Below are 26,231 nucleotides of genomic sequence, written 5' to 3' on the forward strand. Positions count from 1 at the left end.
TAAGGATAGAGGGGTTATGGGTCTGGAAGTGGGGGCTGAAGCCAAATGAGAGTAAAAGATTTCCTGCCTGGGATGGGCACTGAATCTTCAATCTAGCCCATATGCTTCTTGTGAAAACTTGGCAACTAATAAAATTCTTGAGACTCAGCCTTTTTATTAAAATGATTACATAATGAAAGTTCGACAATAGAATACTTTGAAAAGACCAGCAGAGCACATCATCTTGGGGGTAATGAGACTAATTTGTGCAAAAAACGTAGATATCTAATCATACATATATACATATTTAACATATAAGTATTACAATTATACATCATATATTTATGTCATATATAAATGTATGATGTTATATACATGTATATATGATATATAATATAGAATGTTATATATAGTTCATATAGAGATGTACTTTATATAGATCTATTTTATGTATATATGAATAGAAGATTTTTAGTCCATACTGATAAAACCCAAGATCTTAGCTAATGACCTCTACAGAAATACAGAAAAGTATACAACACCTAAGTGTTCAGTTTTATGTCTTTTCACAAGTGAGTACAATAATCATGCTGATAACATAGAACACAATAAGCACCCTAGCCTGTTGCATCATATAACACATAAGTAATATTTCCCAATTACATGCCAACATTTATTTATTTGCTCCTTCTCCTTTCACCTTTTTTTTTTTAATTTTTATTTGTTTATGATAGTCACAGAGAGAGAGAGAGAGAGGCAGAGACACAGGCAGAGGGAGAAGCAGGCTCCATGCACCGGGAGCCCGACGTGGGATTCGATCCCGGGACTCCAAGATCGCGCCCTGGGCCAAAGGCAGGCGCCAAACCGCTGCGCCACCCAGGGATCCCTCCTTTCACCTTTTTTTTTTAAAGGATTTTATTTATTTATTCATGAGAGACACACACATAGAGAAAGAGAGGCAGAAACACAGGCAGAGGGAGAAGCAGGCTCCATGCAGGGAGCCGGACGTGGGACTCGATCCCGGGTCTCCAGGATCAGGCCTTGGGCTGAAGTCAGCGCTAAACTGCTGAGCCACCTGGGTTGCCCCTGACTGACTTTTTAATAAAAAATTGTTTTCTAGTTTTTTTATTAAAACAAAATTGATGCTATAAACACCCTTGTAAACGTCCCCTTGTGTACATGGGCAAGAGTTTCTCTAAGATAGAGTTTCCCTCAGGAATGGAATTTCTGGATCATAAGATAAGGACAATTTAAAGTCTACTAGATAACACCTACTTGTACTCTGTGTTTACGAGCAGTGATGAGTATTCCTGGGTAGTCACACCCTCAGCAATATTTCCCATCTTTAGGCTTCTATATTCTCACAAATCTGATGGATTGTGATTGTGGCTTAAGTCCACATTTCCCTGACAATTAATGGAGTGGAGTACCTCTCTCTTTCGTCTGTCTTTAGGTTTTCCTTAGGTGAAATTTCCTTCCATACCTTAATACATTTGAGCTGTTTGTTTTTTCCTTCCTGATTTATCAGCATTCTTTATTAGCGAGAATAGTAATTCTTGGTAGGCTAAATACATAGCAGTTATCTTTTATACTTTGTAAATTTTCACTTTATTTTTTAAAAGATTTTATTTATTCTTTTGAGAAAGAAAGAGAACACAGCAGGAGGAGGGGAGGGAGAAGCAGACTCCTCACTGAGCAGGGAGCTGGATGCGGATACTGATGTAGGGCTCCTTCCCAGGACCCTGGGGTCATGATCTGAGCTGAAGGCAGATGCTCAGCTGAGTGAGTCAGGCAGGTGCCCCTCACTTCATTTTTTAATAGAAATTTTAAATGTGAATAGAGTCAAATTTACCAATACTTATTGAAAGTAGTTTGGATTATTATCTTCTTTAGAAATCCTTTTGTACCCTAGGTCATAAATATTTTTTTTGTTTCTTCTGTTTTGCTTTCCAGTGTCTTCTGTCAATCTCAGGTGGGCTTTTTAAAAATATGACAGTATGAAATAGAAGTGTTTTTTTCCCACATAAATCACTAATTTTTCCCTCACCATTTCTTAAATATTTATTTTCCTGCAGATTTGTAACTTAATTTCTATTGACTGTCAGATTTGCACGTATGTGAGGGTTTATTTTGGGCTCTTCAGTGGCACATCACTCTGCCTGATTCTGTACCAAAATCTTATTATTACAGCTCTTTTTTTTAGCACTTTTCTAATTTTTATTACTGACTTTAATAAACTAATGATAAATTTTATAAAAGACATCTATTAAGAAAATCATGTGGGTATGTTCTCTTATAATCTTTTTAGGTCGTGAATTACTATACTAGATTTTCTAATAATAAATCATGCTTAAATTCCTAGGAAAAAGCTCAATTTGTACATTGCTGAATATAGTTTAATATTTTATATATTTTTTACATCAATATTCATAAATGAGAATAGCTTTTGATTTTCCTTTCCTCTGCTGTACTTGTCTTGTTTCAGTAGTGGAGTTATCCTGGCCTCATGAAAAGAATGTTTTCTTCTTTTTTCTGTCTTTGGAAAAATTTGTATGAAACTGGAGATCCCAGTTTCCCTGATGATTAATGGAATTTGGCTGTAAACCTTCTGGGCTTGATGAATTTTTTAAATTTTATTTCCCACAATTCAGTTTTGAAAGATTGTGGGTCTAAAGTTTGGTTGGAGAAATGTGTTTATCTAGGTATTTACATTTTTGATCACAATGTTCATAATGTCTCCCCTTTTTCTAAATTCATCACTGTATCTGGACATGTCTGCATTCTCAGTGATAGTATTGTGATCCCACCTTTACTGTATTTCTTGATGAATTTTTATTAGTTTTATTAAAGAAACAACATTTGGTTTTGTTAATCCTGTCTACCTTTGTTTTATATTTTGCCGAACATGCTCCTATCTTATATTCCTTTTTTTTTCTGCTATTCATGGTTTTACTTACTCTTTTTAACCTGTTTAAACTTTTTCTCAACTTTTTTTAATGTAGATGCTTCTCTCATTATTTTTATGTCCTTTATCTCGTTAGAAGCATTTTTTAAAGCTAATTAAAATTCCAGATGAGCTAATTCCAGATGAGCTGTATCTCACAAGTTTTTATATATGGGATCATTATCATCCTGTGTAATATATTAAAAATTCTCATTATAATTTTTTATTAAATCATGAGTTATGAAGTATGTTTCTAAATTACTAACCCATTAGAGTTTCCTTCCTTCCTCCCTCCTCTCTTCCCTCCTCTCTTCCCTCCCTTTCCTTTCCTTTCCTTTCCTTTCCTTTCCTTTCCTTTCCTTTCCTTTCCTTTCCTTTCCTTTCTTTCTTTCTTTCTTTCTTTCTTTCTTTCTTTCTTTCTTTCTTTCTTTCTTTCTCCTTTTCTTTTCTTTTCTTTTCTTTTTCCTTCCTTCCTTCCTTATCTTTCTTTCTTTCTTTCTTTTCTTTCTTTCTTTCTTTCTTTTTCTCTTTTGCTATTGATTTCTATTGGGATTCCACTGTGGTTAGAGGATGAGGCTTACATGAAATGTCGAATCTTCAGTTTCTTTTGAAACTTGACTTGGTTCCAAGTGCAGGAAAAAATATTAAATGTATATTCAAATGTCTTATATTCTTACTAATCGTAATATGCTTGATCTATTATTTGTTGGAAAATGTGTGTTAAAAATAACAAATACTGTTATTATTTGTCTGTTTTCCCCTTACAAGTCTCTTGAAGCATTTGGAAATTTTGTTATCAGGTATATACTTGTTAAGTTAGCACAGCTTCCTGGCTAATTTTTTTTTTTTACTTAACTTTGTAGTGACCATCTTTATATCTAATAATATTTTAACATCAAAGTCTACTTTCATCATTGCTGCACCAACTTTGTTTTAGTTAGATCTGCATTCTGTACCATTCTCTCCCTTCCCAATTTTATCATTTTCTTTTGTAATTAACATGTGGCTAAGCTTTGTTTTTTAAATCTAATGTCACAATTTTTGTCTTTTATTTGTGAGCATATTCAATATTTATTTTGATAACTGCTATTTTGGGTTTGTATTATCCATCTTATTTTGTGCTTTTTATTTACTTTGCTCTTTATGTGTTTCTTTTCTCTCTTATTCATTGAGTTTTCTCTAAATCCCATTTTCCTTCTCTTGGAAGGATATGGTTATCATTGAAAGTTTAACACAGATATTTGATTAATGAAAGTCATAATTCAATAAGCTCTCAACCGTCCTTTTGAACAGCACAAGAACTTTTGACTGCAACTCTTTTATTAGATATTGTTATCCCAACAATGGGTGATGAACATATCCACTACCCTGTAGAAGTTTTCTTGTGATGCCTGAGGATGGACGAAGAATGGGATGAGGAGGCGAAAAATTACTAAGGATTACAATAATATTTGGCCAAGTAGTGCTGATCTGCTTTCTGTCACTAGAGATGGTTTGCAATCTAGAATTTCATATGAATGAAAATGGTCTTTTTTTATCTGACTTCTTTTATTCTGCATAATTACTGAGTGTACCAATAGCTCTGACCTTGGTCCATTACATGCACATACACAGTTTATTTATACATTTACCTGTTGGTGGAATGGGCATTTGTGTTATTTTAAATTTGGGTCTATTACATTCTTACTAAGTTCTTCTCTACTCCATGATTATAAAAAAATAGCCAAAATATTTTCCTAGTACTCATGTTTTTATATTTTTACATTTAAATCATAATCTGTCTTGATTTTTTAAAAAATGCCAATTTAAGATAGGCTAAATTATGTTTTTCTGAATAAGTCCATTATGACAATATTATTTATTTGTTTATCCTTTGCATTAATTTAATGCAAGACCTTTTTGACATATTGGATTCTTATAAATATTTGAATCTTTTGTAGCTCCATGTTGTATACCACTGAACTCTTATCTATTCCTAAATTAACACTACTTGGCCAAATATTGTTGTAAAACACACGTTAGTATCTGACAACTTACATTCTTTATACTTCCTTTTAAATATTTCCTGATTACACTCAAAGTTTTATTCTTTCATCCAGTTAAACTTCAGAATAGTCTCATTGATTTATAAAAGATAAATCCATTTGGAATTTTGTTCAGAATTTGTGACGCTATGATTTATAATAAGAAATATATGCTTGGCTTTAGTCCCTGTTTCTGTCACTGAGCTCCTAAAACCCTTAGAATTTCCTGAATGATGAAAGCAACAAAGGTGTCTTTTGTTGTTATTGAGGTGACATTTGGACTACACTTATGACTAGGGGAAGGCTGCTAGGAGAACCAACCATGTGATTGAAACTTTTAGTCAGGCCCCCTGATCTCCAGGAAGGGCTGGAATTTGAATCAATTGCCAGTGGCTAATGATTTAGTCAAATATGTCTGTGTAATGAAGCTTCCAAAAAATGCCAAAGAGGGCGGGGTTCAGAGAGCTTCTGGGCTGGTGAACATGAGGAGGTGCTAGGAGAGTAGTGCCCCCAGAGAAGGCATGGAAGTCCATGCCCCTTCCCCATACCTTGCCCTAAGTGTCTCCTCTGCCTGGCTGTTCCTGAGTTGTATTTTTTTTTTTATAATACATCAGTAATCTAGTGAGTAAACCGGTTTGCTGAGTTCTGTGAGCCACTCTAGAAAATTAATTGAATCCAAGGAGGGGATCATGGGAACTTCTGACTTAAAACCTGACAGTAAGAAGTACAGGTAACAACCTGGACTTGCAATTGGAATCTGAATTTCAGGGGTAGGGGGAAGGGTAGGTCATGGGAATCTCCATCTGTGGCCAGTTGATTGGAAGCATAGGTGAGAACCTGGGCTTATGACTGGTGTCTGAAGTAGGAGAGAGAGCAGGCTTGCAGGACTGAACCCTTAACCTGTGGAATCTGATGCTGTCTCTGGGTAGACAGGTGTCAGAATTTAGTTGACAGAATGGACCCAGTTGGTATCCAGAAAATTGGTTGTGGTGTGGAACACCCCTCCCCCGCCAACAAATATACATGTTGACATTGGGTTCAGAACACAAAAGAAAATTACATTAAGCTTATAGATTACTGAGGGAAGGATGAAAATCTTTAAAATATTGAGAATGTATCCTAATAACAGTTTGGGGCACCTAGGTGGCTCAGTCGGTTACACATCCAACTCCTGATTTTGGCTCAGATAATGATGTCAGGGTTGTGAGATCAAGCCCAGTGCAGAACCTCCTTAAGATTCTCTCCTGTGGGGCAACTGGGTGGCTCAGCTGTTTGACTGCACCTCAGGTCATGATCTCAGGGTCCTGGGATCAACCCTGGGATCTAAGCAGAGAAGTCTGCTTCTCCCACTCCCTCTACCTATCGCCACCCAACTCTATCCTCTCCTAAATAAATAAATAAATAAATAAATAAATAAATAAATAAAGGTTGTTTATTAAGATTTTCTTAAAAAGTGTTTTACCATATTGTTTGTGGTGGTCCCCAAGTACCCCCAACTTCCTGTATTATTCTGTTTTAGTAGGAGGGTGATGTTTAAGGCTAACCTGTTTAGTGCCTATACAGTCTTTCCTAGTTTACCCTGATAGTAGTCATTTTTTAAAGTCATATAGAACAATGGTCAAATCTACATTGAAAGTTAGATATTTCCTACATATTGCTGATACCAGTTGTGTTAAATTAACATTTCTTTCCCCTACATTTTGGAATAGATGTTTATCTTCAGCTTATTGGGCCAAATGTTATTTACATTTGAACATAGTAAGTTGTCAATTTTGTTCCTCATCATCTTGCCATGAACCCATGGCATTTACCTATTGTTACTTCTATTGAGCTCTTTTTTTCTTCTGTTGTCAAAATGAACATATTGCTTATATGTAAAAAAAAAAAGCCTTTGATTTCTCCATTTTTGTCTTGAGTTCTGAAATTTATTAATTCATTCAAATAAATGAAGATAGGCACTAATCAAGTAAACAGTATAATAAGTTATGCTACATGCTATGAAGAAAATTGGAACAGGGTGAAGAGATGGGGGTAGTGGCAGACAGAGGCCACTCTACACAGTGGTTGAGGAAGATCTCTCTTGAGGGGATGACATTGGAACAGAGCCTAGATAAAACCAAGGCATCCAGGGTAGAAATTTCCATGTAGAAGAAGAGCTCTGAAGCCAGCGTAAGTTTGATGTAATCAAGAGTAGTAAGAAAGCCAATGTGGCTGAAACACAGCTTCTAGATGTATCAGGATTGGTTCAATCAGGAGAGAGAAACTAAACAGTACTTGAACAGGGAAAGTTTAATATAGAGAATTATTAAGTATGACAGGACTAGAGTATTAGAGTAGAGAGGGAGTGGCTCATAAGAAGTTAAGAGAATTCTAAAGGATATAGGAATCGCAAATATAATGGAGCAATCACCAACTTTCAGAGTCATACGAAACACCCAGGAGAGATCCCGTTCTTCCCAGGATTGAGATTATGACCCTGTTGGAGAGGGCAAAGTTAGGACTCTATGGAGATTGCAGAGAAGTCACTGTGGTGCTGCACAGGGGAACCTCCTGGGAATTTCCTCCTGGAAATCTACTCTTTGGAACTTGTCAGAAATCCAACCCTCTAGGTTGTTAGAGAATGCTATTCATGGGGAGATGTCTTAGTAGGGGTGCTCTGCTAAAAAGCCTCCAAAAGAAAGTGCCAGGGAAACTGCTGGCCGCTGGGTGCTGCTGGCTACTGGACATTATGGAAGCTGAGCAGAGAAAGCTGTGTGTGGTGCTAGAAAAAAATATCCATGCTGCAGAAGTTAAGCTTATGTATCTTCACATCCCCTGGGACATCTACAATTATGTATTATACTGTGTAATTGTATAAACTTATTTTGTAGTGAAATTAAGTTGAACACCAAATGACTGTTACCATGTATTTAAATTGAATAATAGAATTTCAGAACCTTGAGATTTTTTAAATTAGCTTTGCTATTTTATATGAATATACAGCTATAGAATTTTCAAAATGATTTCAAAATTTTGAAAATTTTCTTCATAACCTTTACTCATTTAGTACTTTGCAATTTCCCTTGATTCTTTTACATACTATTATCACCAATAATAGATTAAAATAGCCAATAAAGTACACAAATACTTCCATTTCTATCAAGGTAAAAAAAAAAGCCTGATTATATAAAAGGAACATCGTAATCTGAACCTCATCTATTTCCCTAGACACTCCTCATCATTCCCACCCAAGTTACTCACCAACTAATACCAACTAATTGCTTACTCTCCCCCACCTACCCAAAACTCATGATTTTTTACTCCACTTTAGTGTAGGCATGGTTTCTCTTCTGACTGAAATGCTGATGTATCCTCCTGCCCCATCCTCAGCTTTGCCTAGCTAATTCCTACCTATCCTTCAAAATTCTTTTTAACCTTTCTGCTTCCAGGAAGCATCTAGCAAAAGTGAAATGAGTGAGACCAGTTGGGAGGGTAGAAGAGTAAACTAGACAAAAAATAAGTGGAGGAATAAGTAAACAAATGAGAAAAGCAGAGCTATAAGCCATGTTATGTCACCCCTTGGAATGTTTGATTGCCAATATAATCATCTTCTTTCTGTCATTGGAAACAGAGCCTCTCTTGTGATACCTCCATGCCAAAGGTCCCGCTATGCCACCTACTTTGATGTTGCTGTTCTTCGCTGCCTACTGCAGCCCCATTGGTCTGAGGAAGGCACTCAGTGGTCTCTGATGTACTATCTGCAAAGACTGCGGCACATGTTGGAAGAGAAGCCTGAAAAGCCCCCAGAGCCAGATATTCCTCTCCTGCCCAGACCCAGGAGCAGCTCAATGGTGGCAGCAGCTCCCTCACTAGTGAACACCCACAAAACCCAAGTAAGAGAAACTCCGTCCATTGTCTTTTTTTTTTTAATAGTTCCTACAGATTTATTATAATCTATCTGCTGCATCTTTGGCTTTTGCTCTACCACATATATACACACAGCTCGAACACTCAAGAGAGCCCTGATGAGTGGCCCAAACTCAAAGATTACAGCCAATCGGTAGAAAGTCAGGAGCCCCACCAGTCTGCTCCTCTCCTGTCCTGCTGTCTGATGCAGCCATACCCACGTGTCAGAATCATCATCTAGGTCCTCCATGCCAGGGGGAGGTCTCTTGGTGTTGACCTTCCTCAGAAGCTCTGCGTAACATTCCACCTGAGCCAGCTCCACCTCATCCTCCTCTTCCCAGTCCCTCCAGTTATCGAAGTCCATAGACAACCACACTGGCTTGATATCCTCTTTGGTGAGTCCACCTTCTCCTTTCAGTTCCTCACAAAGCAAGTAGTGGAGTAACAAGAGTGCTTATCCTGGGAGTCCTTGGAGTTCACCTTAGCATAGAATTCAGTCTCATTGTACAACTCCACTCCACTGGCATTCTTGCAGCTGAATACAATATGGAGGTCTTTGATGAGCAGGTGTACCTCGGTGCTGTCCTCAACACAAAACTCCATGAACACATACTTGGGCCTGTTGTACCACAACATCCAGGCATGCTGCCTTGCCGTGGTGGCTCCCGCTACCCAGTGGTGTTTGGAGGCCAAGGCAAGGACTGCTATCTTTAGATCCTGGGGACACCCACAGAAGCTGCCTCATGGCCCTACAGCCAAGGAATCTGTACTCTGGAGAAAGTCGAATGACTTGTCCCAAGCTTTGTTCATCTCTTTCTCCAATGCTTAGTGCATTCAGTGTCTGATTCACAATAGGCACTCTAGTCCATCGTCTTTTGAATCCACAACTTTGGCCATAGAAGGTTCTCTTGTTCTCCTATGCATCCATTTCTTTATTCCAGTGCTATTTTGTTGGTGGTTTACTCTGATGCTATTATCCTTTCCCTTCTTTCTTATATTGCTAGACCCTTTTGCTTCTTTTTAACATCTAATTTGCCATTTAAAGAAGGGTATCGAAATGCCTCTTGCTCACACTAGAGTTAAGACCTGTTGATCCAGAATAATGGAGAATTGGTCCTTCCAGCTAACTGAAGTACTAGTTAATAGAGAGCTCTCACATACAACTGTTAATTACTGACATCATGAAATGTGTGACATTAGCATTTTACTGAACATGGTTTAACATCTTTTGCTTGACTCAAAATTTTTTAGCACCTCAATATCATAATTAGAGATATGTCTTGCTATTGCTAATAGTCTTGCTATTTATTATAGATGTTTGGAAAAATAAACTGACTGTATGCTGATTTGATGACATCCCCCTGAAAACCACTTGTTAATACAGATGTGCTAATATCAGCTTGGACCCTTTCTCTTTCCCTCTTTCTCATCAATACTATGTGTTGGATATGTAGAGAAAAAGTGTGATTTGCAATGTATTCCAGTTGTTTGGTTTACTTAAGCATGAATTGGCTATGTCTGAAAAAGTCTACATATTCTGAAAATAAACATGAGCAATATTAGAGTGAAAGGGAGAGAGACTTTCTTTTAATAGTAGATGATTCTGCCCAAAGTAAAAATCTCCTTGGGTGAATCATTAAACAGAAAAAAAAAAATTTTTTAGTGAAGAGAGAAAATGAGATACCTGCCTCCTCCCTATTTTCTTAGCTTTACCAAATATGGAGCTTTAAGTTCCCACTGTTGGAAACTCCAAATGGGAGTTACACTTGATATATAATGTATCTCTTCAGTAGCAGAATATGGATTCTAAGAGTCTGGACACACAGGTGAAATACTTCATAAATATCAAAACAGTAGGCACATCCCTATTAAAAATATGACATCTCAATAAGAAAAGTCTTTGGATATAAAGCCCTAAGTCCTTGATTGTAAAGTCTACCTTTATTGTCTATTAAGGATCTCACCATGAAGTGTAATGAGGAGGAAAAATCTCTTAGCCCTGAGGCCTTTTCCAAGGTTTCGTTGACCAATTTGCGTAGGTCTGCAGTCCCAGATCTTTCTTCAGACCTTGGCATGAACATCTTTAAGAAGGTTAGTAGAACCACTTATGCTCTTTGATACTTTGGTAATCAGTAGGACATGAGGTAATGCTGCAGAATGGGACGGTTTGGGAAAGGAAACTTGAGGAGAGAAGTCAGCCCCCAGTTCTGACACTGGCTTGCAGCATGACCTTATGCAAATCCCTCTATGTGCATGACTGTTTCCCATTCTCAGTGTTGCCAAGCTCAATCCTGATGATGTGTATAGGGTACTTTCAGTCGTGTGATGGTGGAAGTAGTTGTGGTGGACTTGATGGCTACCTATATTTGTATGGTTCATCTTATTTTATCAAGCATTTTAGATAAATGCTTCTCACTTAACCCAATGAGATCCTAATTTTCCATATTTTGTACCTAAGAAACTGAGTCTTACCGAAGTTCTCAGAGTGATGGGATCATCATGGAACATTTATTCTGCAAGTCATCTCCAGCTTAAAGACAACAAAATAAACCAAAAAAATATATAAAGTAGAAAATCCTTACAGCAGATCACTAGATTTCCTACCCACACAACTTGTTATATGTCAAAGCATAGGTTTCCATTCAATAAACATTAATTAAGCATTCATTAAAGCTCTAAAGAAATTAAAGATGGAGTTGAGTGTACACTTGGGAATCACCTAATCAGGGTTCAAATTCTTGCTCTGCCACTTTTCAACCTTTCATGATCCTGGCCAAATGATTCTTTTATTTGTAAGTTTGGTACATTATACAGTTACCTCAAAAGGTTATGAGGTAGTAGTGAGATAATGAATGTAAAATCCTTATTTTGCCTGGCACTTAGTAAGTACTCAATAAATGTTAATTATTATCAAAAAAGAAAGGAGCTGAGCCTTAGAAATTTTGGTAGTTTGTGAAAGGTTGAATCCAAACTCAAAACCAGGGTCTTCAAGCTAAATAGTTCATGCTCTTATGAACCCACCATTCCACCTCTTTTTCTAAGTATGTGAAGCTAATTAACTAGGAAATGTATGTGTAGTAGCTTCATTTCCTATTTTTTTTAAATAATTAGTCAAGTGTGTTCATGAAGGACATAGAACATATTATTAACTTACCTATGAGCTTAGTGTTGCTAAGCAAGCAGTCATATCTACCTTCATTGACAGTGCAATGATAGGCAATAGCTGTAGTTTTTCTAAAAATGTTGCTCATCATGGGGGAATAAGTTTTCAGTACTGAAGGCACATGAGGATCTCTGGGGAGCCATAAAATTTCACGTGCCCAGTCCCGAACCCAGACCAATTAGGTCAGAATTAATACAAGGCCAGACATTGGTATATTTTAAAAGCTTCCCAAGAAATTCTGAACTCTTATTTATACTGGATTTTGAACTTGTTTGGTAGGAGTAATAGGAGTAATGAGTTTGTACCAATTCATGCCTGTGTCTTTTTTGACTCTCCTTATGGACACTGGCAAACACTTGAAGTTGTCCAACTGGAAAAATTGATCTCAATCCTGGAAAAATGGAACAGAAAATACTGGCTGGTCCAAGTGGTGACTCAGGGATCCTATACTCTAATCCAGTGGTTCTTAAATTGTAGCGTGTATTGGAATCACCTACCGGGCTTATTAAAATATACCTTGCTAGGCCTTACCTTCTGTGATTCTGATCTAGTATGTGTGGGGTTGAACCTGTGAATTTGTACTTCTAATAGTTTCCCAGTTGATACTGGTGCCACTGGTCCAGGGACAACCTAGCCCAGCAGAGAGACCCAGGGAATAGGTTACCTTTTGCTTTGTTTCTTTCAGTTTTTAAACACATTATGGAAATTTCACCCACCTTTATTGGATGATACTCTGTGACTTTCAGGGTTTCTTCTTCCTGGAACATTCCTGTATTATTTTTTAAAGATTTTGTTTGTTTATTCATGAGAGACACACAGAGAGAGGCAGAGATATTGGCAGAGACAGAAGCAGGCTCCTCACAGGGAGCCTGATGCAGGAATCGATCCAAGGACCCAGGGTCATGCCCTGAGCCGAAGGCAGATGCTCAACCACTGAGCCACCCAGGCATCCCAGAACATTCCTGTATTTTGTTGCAAATTACAGAGCCCTTTGGGAGGCAAGATGCCACTTCTTCTTTGCCCTGTGCCTAATCCTTTACCTCTCATCCTCACAGTTCAAGAGCCGCAAAGAAGACCGAGAGAGGAAAGGCTCCATCCCATTCCATCACACAGGGAAGAGGAGACCTCGAAGAATGGGAGTGCCATTCTTGCTTCACGAGGACCATCTGGATGTGTCCCCCACGCGAAGCACATTCTCCTTCGGAAGTTTCTCTGGGCTTGGAGAAGACAGACGAGGCATTGAGAAAGGAGGCTGGCAAACCACCATTTTAGGTGACCACAAGGACTTTTCAAAGTAGGGCAGAGCTTGAGTGACCTGTTTAGAAATCTGGATCTAGGGCTCCAGGGCAAATCTGCATCTTTCTTGAACAGTGTAGTCAAGAAATGTGGGCCCAGATGCTACATCTAGTACCAAAGGAATGCAGATAATTTAATTAAATACAGAAGAACCCTGTATAATTAGACAGGTTAATGGCCCTATTTCTTTGGTACTCTAGATGTGGAAATATGGCCTGGAAGAGTCCTATGCATTAGCTTTCGTTGTGAATCCAAAGGCAGACTTTTACTTTGGATATTGGAAAAGGAAGATGTAAAAAAAAAAAAGAAAAAGAGGCTTTTTTTTTTTTTTTCTTTCTTTCTGGATGGCATCTTAAGAAAGCCAGCTTAAAGCCAGAAACTGACAGCTAGCTGGGACTCTACTTCTGGTTTCTGGCATTTGGCTTAGATTGGGGCCGCTCTTATGGCAGGCAGCTTCCTCAGTCGTCTTGACCTTGACCATTCCCAGAACCAGCCCAATTGCTGCTGCTTGGCTGTGTCTCATGCACCTAATGTCCCTTTACTCCACCTGCTGTCCTTTGGAAAGACGAACTCTCAGGGGAGAATCTTTCGTGTTCAGACCCTCTTGTGGTGTTCTTGTCCATCTCAGGGAAATTCACCCGGCGGGGCAGCTCGGATGCAGCCACGGAGATGGAGAGCCTGAGTGCCAGGCACTCCCACTCCCATCACACGCTGGTGAGCGACCTCCCAGATCATTCCAACAGCCACGGAGAAAACACTGTCAAGGAAGGTGGGTCGGAGGCAGCACCTGCCGGCGGGAGTTCAGGTGCCTTTTCCTCTTTCCTGTTTTTACTCCATGTCTCATTTTCATTGTCAGCTGGCTCCTTGTACGTTTTGAAAGCTTGCATTTCATGTATTATATCGCTTGGTAAATTCACTTGTGAGCCATTCTTAGGATTTCTTTAGGAGCAGAAGCTATTTGATTGCATGCTGCAACCACCAGACCTCTCAGAGGCAAGGCAAGCCACTCATACTTGTTTTCCAAAGGTCATAGACCCACAGGGCTAGAAGAGGCTTGGAAGACAGCTATAGTCAGTACTTTGGTCCCCAGAAGGATGTCCCTCTAAAGGGCCTGCCCACCTTCAGTGGGAGGAAAGTTACTGCCTTCCAAGCCTACCCCTTCTTTTCTCAGCTGCTATTTCAAAGAGGTGCCTTCCATGCTTTATGTGGAGAAAACTGTGTATCTGAGTAGAATCCCGAATTGGTTCTTATTCTGTACTTTTTACCAATGAGTGGAAATGTAACTCCTCTTCTCCCCAGAGTGTGTTTCAAGTATTTGATGATATCTTTTTTTTTTTAAGATTTTATTTATTTGTTCATGAGAGACACAGAGAGGAGAGAGAGAGAGAGAGAGAGAGAGAGAGAAAGAGACAGAGGGAGAAGCAGGCTCCATGCTCCATGCAGGGAGCCTGACGTGGGACTCGATCTCGGGTCTCCAAGATCATGCCCTGGGCTGAAGGCAGTGCTAAACTGCTGAGCCACCCAGCCTGCCCCAACCACCACAAATTTATGTTCCATTACTCTTGAACAAAGGAGAAAAAAAATCCTCATTTGCTGTTGCTTAAATACCCTAGATAAAACCAAATATTTTACTCCGCCACAAACTTGTGGGGGAAATACTTCAACTAAACTAGATGCTAAAAACATTAGCAAATCCTGAACATGCATGGATCCTACCGGATAGTATGATCCGCCACTTAACACTGGGTAAAATCCACCTGTTAAACAAGAGTTACAAACTAGCCTGGGTCTTAAGGAAACCAGTTGGAATCCACATTTTCTATAACCTTCATTATTTTTTTTAAAGATTTATTTATTTATGATGGACACAGAGAGAGAGAGAGGCAGAGACACAGGCAGAGGGAGAAGCAGGCTCCATGCCGGGAGCCCGATGCAGGACTTGATCCTGGGGCTCCAGGATCACGCCCTGGGCCAAAGGCAGGTGCCAGACCACTGAGCCACCCAGGGATCCCCTATAACCTTCATTATTTACCAGATATTACATGGCTTTTGACACTCTGAGGCAATTCCATGGAAATTGAGAATAGCTTTGAGACTACAAGTCAAACATCTATGACGCTTCAGCTGTGATTGTGCTCATGAGAGTGTAACTGTCTGGCACGATGTTGCAAGCTGACATGGGGAGAACTAATACATGGCTTTCTTTTTATTAGTGAGATCTCAGATCTCCACTATCACAGTGGCAACCTTCAACACCACCTTGGCATCGTTCAATGTAGGCTACGCAGACTTTTTCAGTGAGCATATGAGGAAGCTCTGCAACCAGGTGCCTATCCCGGAGATGACACATGAACCCCTGGCTTGTGCAAACCTGCCCCGAAGCCTCACAGACTCCTGCATAAACTACAGCTACTTAGAGGACACAGAACATATCGATGGGACCAATAACTTTGTCCACAAGAATGGCATGCTTGATCTTTCGGTAAGAAGCTTATCAAAGCTCGGAAGATACAGACTCTTTGATCTAGTTTTTAGGATGTTGGGAAAAACAGGCATATAGGTTCTTAGCAATGTTGAACCTCAAAATTAAAGGGCTACCTGTATAAAAAATTCCGTGGATGTGTCAACCATTACAGAGGCACCTTTCCCTTTTTTTCCCCAAGCATTATACTACATGACATGTGATCTCAGAATATGTTTATAATCCAAAAACATTATCAAATCCTGAATATGCATATATAAAATGTACATAAATGTGTGTGTACTAAGTCCCCTTTTTTGTAAAATAAGAGAAAAAGTTCTCAGTTTATTTTCTTTCATTATATAAGCAACATGACTCCAAACCTCCCGTGTAGAAAGGGAAAATGAATAGAAGCCCATTAAAAGATTTAAACTTGCATTCTCAAGAATGCCTGTCTTGATTATAGTTATTAGCAAATGAAAGGGTTGTTATAATTTACAATTATATTTCACAAAATTTTTTATTTCACATCAGAGAACTGGCTCAGTAAATAATGTAAAATATTAAAATCAATGAAAGGACATAATTTAAACATGCAAATATTTTGCATTTAAAATTGAAGTGTAAATAATGATACAATTGTGAACGCCTCAATGTTCCTCTATCTTGAAGATATGGAAATCATTGTTTATCCATTATTGACAGAAAGTGCAAAGCAGAGGATTAAAGCACTCTGATTTAAAAAAATCAGCTGACTATGAGAATATAAGAAATAGTGAAAGGGACCATAAGGGAAGGGGGGCAACTGAGTGGGGAAAAATTAGAGAGGAAGATCATGAGAGACTCCTAACTCTGGGAAACAAACAAAGGGTTGCAGAAGGGGATGTGGGTAGGGGGATGGAGTGACTGGGTGACGTGCATTAAGGAGGGCACTTGATGGGATGAGCACTGGGTGTTATACTATATCCTGGCTAATTGAATTTAAATTAAAATCAGTTGAACAGGTTTCCATTTGGACAAAAAATTACTGTCCCATTAATTCACTGTTCTTCAGGATCCCTATTAATTGTCTCTATTATGGCAATTTTGGGATACTTAAGTGAGATGATACATAGAATCATCTTTTTAACACCTACATTTTAATTCTTTGGGTGACTTATACTCTATATTAAGCATATACACAAGGTTCCAGTGCAGTTTAGATAGGAACATCTAAAGATTACCTGAATTATTCTGAAATGCAAAAAAACAGCCCAAAGAAAATGGACTAAACAGAATAACCAAATCTTTGTAGGAAGAGGTAGTTCAGGCAAATTAATCAGCTTCTGTTTATCTTTGTCTTCTCCTCAGGTGGTTCTGAAGGCTGTTTATCTTGTCCTTAATCATGACATCAGTTCTCGTATCTGTGATGTGGCGCTGAACATTGTTGAATGCTTGCTTCAACTTGGTGTGGTGCCTTGTGTAGAAAAGAACAGAAAGAAGAGTGAAAATAAGGAAAATGAGACTATGGAGAAAAGAGCAAGTGAGGGAACCTTCCAGTTCAAAGGAGTATCTGGAAGTTCACCCTGTGGATTTGGGGGCCCTTCAGTTAGTGGAGCTGGAGATGGTGGAGGAGAAGAAGGAGGAGGTGGAGACGGAGGAGGTGGAGGAGGTGATGGAGGAGGAGGTGGAGGAGGTGGTGGTGGACCTTATGAGAAGAATGATAAGAACCAAGAGAAGGTATGACTGAACCACCTTCTGTGTTCTCGTGAAATGTTGCCCCTAATTTCTTTCCAGTGCCTGCTTGCCAGCAGTTGGTAGACTCAGAATCACAGCTAGTAACTAAAGCAAGGAGATGGTGAGCCTAGAAATCTCTTTACCGGATTCTCACCAGGCATTAGCAGAAGTGGTTAGATGAAACTGTATCTCAATTCAGAAACCACTGCTGTTCAAGCAGTGTTAGAGCTAATTTCCTGGTCACGTATGTCTTCAGGGTTGTTATCTCAGTTACACTATATTACCATAATTCTCCATCTGCCAAGAATAGCCTCTTTCTCAAGATTTTCAGGCTCTGACCAAATTGAGCAGTGTTTTCTTCTCAGATTGCCATAACAAAATGCCATAGATTGGGTGGGTTAAACAACAGAAATTTATTTCTGACACTTCTGGAGGCTGGAAAGTCCAAGGTGAAGGTTCCACAAGGCTTCTTAAGCTTCTTATGGGTTGTAGGTGACTGCCATCTGACTCTGTGCTCACCTGGCCTCTTTTTCTGTATACACACACATACACACACACACACACACACACACACACACACACACAGTTCTCTGGTGTCTTTTCCTTTTTTTTTTTTTTTTAAGGATTTATTTATTTATTCATGAGAGACACAGCCAGAGAGAGGCAGAGACACAGGCTGAGGGAGAAGCAGGTTCCCTGCAAGAAGCCTGATATGGGACTCGATCCTGGATCCTGGGATCACTCCCTGGGCCAAAGGCAGACACTCAACCGCTGAGCCGCCCAGGCGTCCCTCTCTGGTGTCTTTATAAAGGTACTGATCTTATCAGACCAGGACCATTCTCATGACCTTACCTAATCCTAATTACCTCCCAAAGGCCACATCTTCAAACACCATCATATTGGAGCATAGGGCTTCAACATATTATGAATTTGAGGGGAACACATTCCTACCATAACAAGCAGTATAATTTTTCCTCAAAATAATGTTTTTTTCTCTTGATCTAAGGGACACATTTTTGGGCAGCCAATTTCAATCACTATGGAGAAAAGGGAAGAATTTTATTCAGCTAATTGATTGGTTTATTGGTGTTGGTTTGAAAGACTAGCCTTGGCACTCTCATGTCTCAGTGTTTCACATCTCATGATTTTAGCTTTCTTATTATTGGTTTTTCCTAAATTTAATTCCCTTTGCCTTGGTACCACCTTGTTTATGATCTCTGAACTTAATGCCAAAAATTAATCTTCTCCTTTAATTTGGGTTTTAGATAAGAATTATCATAGCTTGGGACTCTTGGATGGCTCAGTAGGTTAAGCGTTGGACTCTTGATATCATCAGGTCTTGATCTCAGGGTTGTGAGTTCAAGTCCCTGCATTGGGCTCCACGCTGGGTTTGGGGTCTGCTTAGAAAAAAAAAAAAGAATTACCATAACTTAAATTCACATAACATACACTGATTTCAGTTCAGAGCTTTTGTTGGAAAATGTTCAAATGCTAACAAGTTGAAATTAACAAAATATTTGAATCTCTAACATGTTATGATGTGTACACATCAGGTCAGGTGTTTACACATGTAATATGACACTGTGCAGAGTTGTACCATCTACATATTTAAACTATGAATTGGCCATCATTTCTTATAGGCTGTCAGGTTTTTATATCTGTAAAAGTGTGCAGTGTTCCTTCCTCTTTTGTAATTTCTTCTCCATCTCTTTCTAGTCCCAATTGAATTGACCTATTTTTAAGGTGCATTTATCATCTCTGTTTCTTCATCTTATTATCTACTCCTATCTTCCTAATATTCTGAGTCTCTGATCCAAATATCCTTTCCCCATATTCTTGGGTTTACAGAATCTTTCCTTTAGGATTTTCTTCCTCTGCCTTCACCAGAAATGTGTATTTTCTAATTCTATCATTCAGTACTCCATGTTCCTATCTTTGTACCAATTCGTATGTCACTGAGGACAATCCCCAAATCCTCAGATCTCACTCTTAACTAAATTTCCATGTTGTACCGATTCATCTAAGCCGGCTACTCAAAGAGCTAATAGATGGTATTGTATCCATTATAATATTCAACAGAAAATAGAAAGAAAAAATAGAGCTGTGAAATTTTAATAGGCTTTTAAAAAATATATTATTTACCTATTTGAGAGAGAGAGAGCATAAGCAGGTGGAGGAGCAGAGAGAGGGAGGGAGAAGCACAATCCCCACTGAGCAGGGAGCCTGATATGGGACTTGATCCCAGGACCCTGAGATCATGACCTGAGCAGAAGGCAGACCCTTAACCGACTGAGCCACCCAGGTGCCCCTTGATAGGCTTTTATTAGTAAAGCTTAGATATTCCAACTAATTAAAGAGGGCTTTGTTATGTATCCTAAGAATGTCTGAGGTCCATTGTTAGTATTATATTTTTCTTTAATGTTCTGAAATGTTATCCAATTGGTATCTGCATCTGATTTCTTATTGTAGACCTGCAAGTCTCTTGCCTATTTATAATCTAGTTATTATACTAAGTACTAGATAATATAAACATCATTTTAACTGAAGTTATCACTCTTGATTAGATGGGATTTTTTGATATCAGATTATAAGACAGCTACCAAGATACCAGTGTTTTGTAGTTAGTTCTGGAAAATACTATTCTTTGTAAAACAAAGAATCTATAAAATAAAACCTAACCATAGATCAAGTCATGTTTTGTGATTCTCACGGTTCTGTTCTGCCCTAAATCCCTGTTACCTTCAGTGAAATCAGAGAGTTTATCTAATTTTGCAACCTAGTAATACCAGAAGCATGGGGAATTTATTAATTCAGAAAGGAAGATCTAATTTCTATTTCTATATTTGCTACTGACTAACACTGAGAGCTTGAAATGTTATTTAGTATCTGTCCTGATTTCTGGCTGTAGCTTGGTACATCTTTCTGATTGTCTCCTCTAAGTGGAACCTAAATCCTAAGGACATCTGAAGGTGTAAAGAAAAATCTAAATCTGAATAGATACTTACAAAGAGCTTTTGGAGCTAGAGATTTTTTTAAAGGAACATATAGTAATCTAAAAATGAACATAAACCAACCTTCCAAATCAGGCTCTAGGTGAACTTTTCCGAGACACTGCTTACTGCCTGTGGCTGTGCAGCTTGTGCACTACACAAGGCCTCGTGGCTAATGGGGCAAGGAGGAACTGAAATCCAGTCCATGCTCTGCTCACTGAGATATTCATCCCAGGAATAGCTGCATCTATAGCCCTAGCACCCCAGGGCTGCATCTACCTACAAGGGCTCAGCTTTTTCTGACTCATCCGCCCACAGGAATGCCTTTTCTAATTTGCACGAAGTTGCCTCAAAGGAGAGCAGTGTCCCATACCTGGAAGTAATAATTAACATTTGTTTTGCTATTATTATGTGTCTTACATGTTAGCCTCGTGGCTGTATGACATAGGTATTATTACGATTCCCATAATCATAGGGTGGTTAAGTGGCTGGCCTAAGGTTACAGAGCTAGTATTTGAATCCAAACTAAAACACTACTGAATTGGTGTATATATAATAAATAAATAAATGTTTATTGATAAGTCTGAGTCTTCCATTTGCAACCATCTGATCTATAGAGTTCCCAGGAAACAGACTCAGATGTGCAGATGTGTGCAGGAAGTTTCCTGGAGTGTCCTCTCAGGAGCAACATCTATGAGGTATAAAAGAAGCAGGCTGGGGGAGAGGGTGAAGTTGCACTTCAATATAGTTGTAAGAGAGCTCAGCCCATCACACAAGGAGCTCTAAAGCAAGGATGACTCTTGAAAGTGATCTCCAAGTGGGGGAAGGGAGCCCCCTTTTAGAGCCCCCACCCTCATTCTGCCTTTGACCAGCCATTGGGGGCAGACACCAGAAGAGTATAACCTTAGATGAGGCGAGTCTCCTTTATTTTTTTTTTAAGATTTTATTTATTTATTCATGAGAAACACACAGAGAGAGACAGAGAGAAAGGCAGAGGGAGAAGCAGGCTCCATGCAGGGAGCCTGATATGGGACTCAATCCCGGGTCTCCAGAAATCAGGCCCTGAGCTGAAGGCGGCGCTAAACCACCGAGCCACCCGGGGTGGCCTGAAGCAGGTCTCCTTTAGCTAAGAGCAGTGGCTAGTTAGGATCCCAGTAGAGAGCTGTCAGCCAGCAAAACTAACAGGCTCAGAGAATGGCCAGTTCTGCAGGGGACATCTCAGCACTACATCCACTACATGAGCCTGTAGACTAGAAAAGGAGGACCAACTGTATATAACTTTAATCCAAATTATGGATTATGTCTAGATAACTCCGTCTCTTTCATTTCCTACCCACATTCAAGTACTTTCTATGTGTGACTTCATTGTTTCCATAGCCCTCTGATCCACAGGACAATGGAAAAGCCCTTTATCATTTACAGAACAATGCTTATCCATTATTTTCTTTGTTCTGCACAGTATGCCAACATAGGGAAATTGTTAGGATCCTTCTGCCTCTTTGGAAATAATTCACAGAAGTTCATTTTTCTAGAAGCTGTGTCCTCCACTACTAACAAGGATTAAATGGAGCAAAAGAGAAGATGAAAACCGTTTTCATTATTCATCTCAGGAGGGCTTCCTATTTACCCTCAAAGGAAGAAGCAAGCTGAACATTGACAAATCTCTCACTTTGCTGGTGCATATTACAACACAGTGAAAATACAGAATTAGAAAATCCCTTAAAAATGTAAGAAGTTGCCATGTGATTTCAAAGTTCCAGACTGTGATCACTTCCAGAAATTTAGCAATGATCCTTGCCTTGTGGCCCTATGAGAAACCTGATGGATGACGGTAGCTTCTGGAAAAATCTATTTGCCTTCATCACTGATGGTGCCCCTTGTCTCTCTAGGTGGTTCTCATAGTCTGCCAAGGATACAGAAAGCATGTTTTCTAATCAAGAGGTCTACATTCATATCTTTTAGCACTAGAGGGTGATCAAAATGCACATTTTTCTTTCTTTTAAATCACATACTGGATTTTAGAAAGGTTAACTTGCTTGTTGAGCCCTTGACAATTCTGTTTTTGAAGTTGCACGTGCTCACCGTAAACATATAAAACTTGGTTTAATCACAAAATGGAATCTCAGCACCAAAAGGGTTTTGTGACTAAGTTGAACAGACCTCTTTCTTGTTCATGGCACTAGGATGAAAGTACACCTGTAAGCAACCATAGGCTTGCTCTCACCATGCTCATCAAAATAGTGAAGTCCTTGGGATGTGCCTATGGTTGCGGAGAAGGACACCGAGGGCTCTCTGGAGATCGTCTGAGACACCAGGTATTCCGAGAGAATGTAAGAGAATTAAAGTAGATTCCATTTCCTCTCCCTCTTCCCTGTCTCCAATTTGGGAATGAGTCCTTTGACAATGAGGGTCAGTGTTCCCTGAAAAATACTGTATTTCATTAGGGATGATTAATGCTGATTCGGAGTGGGAGGATTCCCACAACATATCTCAAGACCTCTAAAACCCAGGCTTAGGAAAGTTTAATTGGGAAAACACTTCTGCCTTGTGCCTAGGGGCAGACCAACTCCCAGTTGGTGAAAGGGTATATAATTGGAATGTGGAAATTAAGAGTTTGAAAGACCTTTGCAAAAATGAATACATTTAACAAGCCTCTGATGGTCTGTGACAAATGACTTTTTAATCATATGCCTGGGTACTATAGAAACATACTTTATAGTAAAGAAAGGGGTCAAAGTTTAGGACTATTTGTCATTCTTATGTGGATATGGAAAATGGCCCTTATTGGGACAAAACAGGACTGGAAAAGTAGCCAGTCATGTTCTGGCTGCTTTGTTTGAGAATGAACCTTGAACTCCTCCGTGTTGGAGATCATGTCCCCCTGAACTGTGTGAAACTTGGAACTCTGCGCTTGGGTTTGCAAAGCATAATTCTGTCATGGAACATGGTCATATTCCAGCTCCTTTTCATTTGCCTCCACCGATTGCTACTTTTCTTTTCACTCTTGAGCAACAACTCACCTCCATAGCAAGTCCCCACTGGGACGGTTGCCTCATGCATACATTTGAACTGAAATCATAAGAAAATATCCTCCTGAAAATAAGGGTTTTAGGCAAAATTGTGTCCAGGAAACCCTTTGACATAAGATGGCAGAGTTTTAGGATCATGTCAAAATCTGATGCCAGCTCATTTTTTTCTTGGTATTAGTTTTTGTCATGAAATGTTCACACAGTCCTAGCATGCTCAGTTTCTTTCTGTCATCTACCCATCTACCCATCTATCCATCTATCCATTTATCCATCCTTGTCTCTTTCTTTTATATTCTTTATGTTGAGTTATATTAGTTTGTTGCTTGTATATGGGGGGTTATATTCACAGTAATTAACTTCTAAATTCTGAAGCATGACAACTTTGACCAAGATCTAGATTTTGAGGCTCCAAATTTAAAAATCGAAATAACAATAAGGCAATAGAGACTTGACGTTGCCCCCATTTGGGGGCATGTGTATGTGATTTTTAATGTGTGATTTTTAATTCTATCACAGTATGAATAAATGTCTTCAAGGCTAAGACATTACCACTCCTCATACAGAAGACCAATTTCCTGAAATGAAACACTAAAATATAATAAGTGTCCTACTTTAGTTTGCAGTATACACTGGTTATGACACCAAAACTTGTCTTTCTAGACTTGGAGAAAGTAAGACTAGTTGTGTCACAAGCCATTGGAGAGACCATTTAATGCTTAGGAGTCCACCATGCTTTCCTCACTGAGACTACTGAACATTTCCTATCAGTATGTCCAGACAGTTTTTGTTTTGTTTTTTTTTTTTGTTTTTTGTTTTTTTTCCCAGTTTTTGACCTGCCTTCTCAGCTTTCCTGACTCACATCGTGACTCTTCTATTACCTTGTAGCCCAGTTTAATTTAATACTCATTATAGGGATTTTATTGGTCTATCCTTGTTCAGCAAATACATCATCCAAGAGATACAAATTCGAGAAATTATCTCTGGGAAAGTCTAATTCAAGAAGCTGGGTATTTGCAAATTTCTAAAACATTGAATTTTCAGAAGTTACTTAAGATGTTAAGAATATTTCTTACTTCTACTGGATCAGAGCCTTTATATTTAAAAAAAAAAAAAGGAAGAAAGAGAGAAAGAGATTACTTTAATGATATTCATCAAAATGCCTGATAATTCCAGCATGTGTTTTTTAGGTTAATCATTTGCTGGTAGTCCCAAACTATCGAAAGGGAATTCACTCTGACAGTTTTATATCTCTTGGAGAAGTTTAGAACATTCATTCAGAATCAGAATACTTAAGGTTCAATATTCTGATTCTTGCTTATTAAACTTCCCATGGAACTCATTCAGATGTGCTAATAGCCTCCAAAGAGTAGATTTGAAACGATGCTGTCTTTGGTGTGTTTTGTAGAGAAGATAGGACAATTTGTGCTTCAGGGCATTCCAACCCAGAATTTTAAAGTGCTTCGTAAGTATAGCAATGAAGATCTTCGCAAATTCTTTATGGGATAATAATTAAATACTTCTTCATGTAGGAAATATGTAAATGCCTTGAAAACATAATTTTGTAGCAAACAGCATTTATTTTGTAAGGAAAAAAAATGAGCTTGCCTGAGATCTAGCAACCAATAACCTCTCTGAAATAAAAACACCTAATTTCACAATATTCTAGGACCTAGTAAAGGGAGAATGAAAACAATTATCAGTTCACCTGACTTTGTGGTATAGATGGAGAGATTACAGCAAGGTCATACCAAGAAGTTTATTGCTAATTCCAAGACTGAACCTTTGAAAATCTTTCCTTTTTCCTCTCAAATTTTCCCAGAATCCTTCCCTGGGCCTTGATTTGTCAAAGTAGTGATGTAACTTAAGTTTTCTTCTGGGAAACCATTAAGGGCCTACCTTGTAAGTTTGAATTCTTTGGGATTGCTGCCTCCATTCTTTCTTCCATGATTATGCCTGGTGGCCCAAGGTTCTCTATCCTCAATTAAGGTGGTCCTCACCCAGCCACCTCTCTTTCCTTGATCCTTAGCCTTTTCCCTCAACCTAGAGTCTTCTCCTGTTATTTCCCCCATTTCATTCCTTTGTCATGGACTTCCTTATATCTCTTACACAGAATGTGTCTTCAAGATATCAACTAATCTCTATTAATCCATCATGGTCAGTTCTTTTTGAAAGTGGGTGGTATCTGAATATGTTTTCCCCAGTCATTATCTGGATCCTTCATAGGACCTCTAGGATTAATATTAAAGAGAAATAACCACAATAAAGGGCAAGACTCTGACTCCTAATTTTGGTTCTGCTGTGAACCATGTCAACTTGGACAAAGTCCTTGACTTCCGTGACCTTCAGCTTTCTCCACTGCAGTATGGGGATACTCATCAAATCACAGAGGTATGAAAGTCAAGTGTTGTTATGCACTTACAAGCAAGAAACACATTTTAAACAGCAAAGCACTACATAAATGTGATTTTTCTCTTCATTGTAGGACAGGGCTGGGAAGCTTCTAATGACACCAGATAATATCTATACATTCTGTCTGTGGCCTTCTGTAGCCAGTGACTGTTACTTTATTTGTTCTGGTGGTGAGATAATTCCCTTTCCCTTTGCCAGACGGCAGAAATATTTGCTAGATCGTATAAAATATAATTGTGAATGGCAGGGTCTAGCCAATTAATGGGCACTTGATTTTTATATCTATAAGGCCAATTTTTGTTTAAATATCAAACTTTCACATTCAAATGCAGACA

At 38.8% G+C, this 26,231-nt stretch overlaps 2 protein-coding genes across 15 annotated transcripts in view; one reads left to right on the top strand and one right to left on the bottom strand.

Annotated features, from left to right (window-relative positions):
• UNC80 (unc-80 homolog, NALCN channel complex subunit) overlaps nt 1-26,231 on the top strand; it is a 215,099-nt gene that overhangs the window by 33,798 nt on the left and 155,070 nt on the right. For 8 of the 14 annotated variants that reach the window (XM_049106536.1, XM_049106539.1, XM_049106546.1 and 5 more), the window contains exons 8-14: nt 8,558-8,819; nt 10,789-10,923; nt 13,051-13,267; nt 13,920-14,096; nt 15,505-15,773; nt 17,103-17,471; nt 22,642-22,788. In XM_049106536.1, coding sequence (XP_048962493.1) covers nt 8,558-8,819; nt 10,789-10,923; nt 13,051-13,267; nt 13,920-14,096; nt 15,505-15,773; nt 17,103-17,471; nt 22,642-22,788 — 1,576 coding nt within the window. The remainder of the gene's footprint in view (nt 1-8,557; nt 8,820-10,788; nt 10,924-13,050; nt 13,268-13,919; nt 14,097-15,504; nt 15,774-17,102; nt 17,472-22,641; nt 22,789-26,231) is intronic. The other 6 variants (XM_049106543.1, XM_049106548.1, XM_035711026.2 and 3 more) reach the window with 3 other exon arrangements.
• On the bottom strand, nt 8,881-10,189 carry LOC112656787 (putative protein PTGES3L). Its single transcript, XM_025442278.1, has 4 exons — nt 10,169-10,189; nt 9,305-9,549; nt 9,050-9,215; nt 8,881-8,907 (listed from the first exon to the last, which is right to left on the bottom strand). The coding sequence occupies exons 1-4, from the start codon at nt 10,187-10,189 to the stop codon at nt 8,881-8,883; spliced, it is 459 nt and encodes a 152-aa protein (XP_025298063.1).

This window comes from Canis lupus, chromosome 37, assembly GCF_003254725.2.
Source record: "Canis lupus dingo isolate Sandy chromosome 37, ASM325472v2, whole genome shotgun sequence".
NCBI classification, from domain to species: domain Eukaryota; kingdom Metazoa; phylum Chordata; class Mammalia; order Carnivora; family Canidae; genus Canis; species Canis lupus.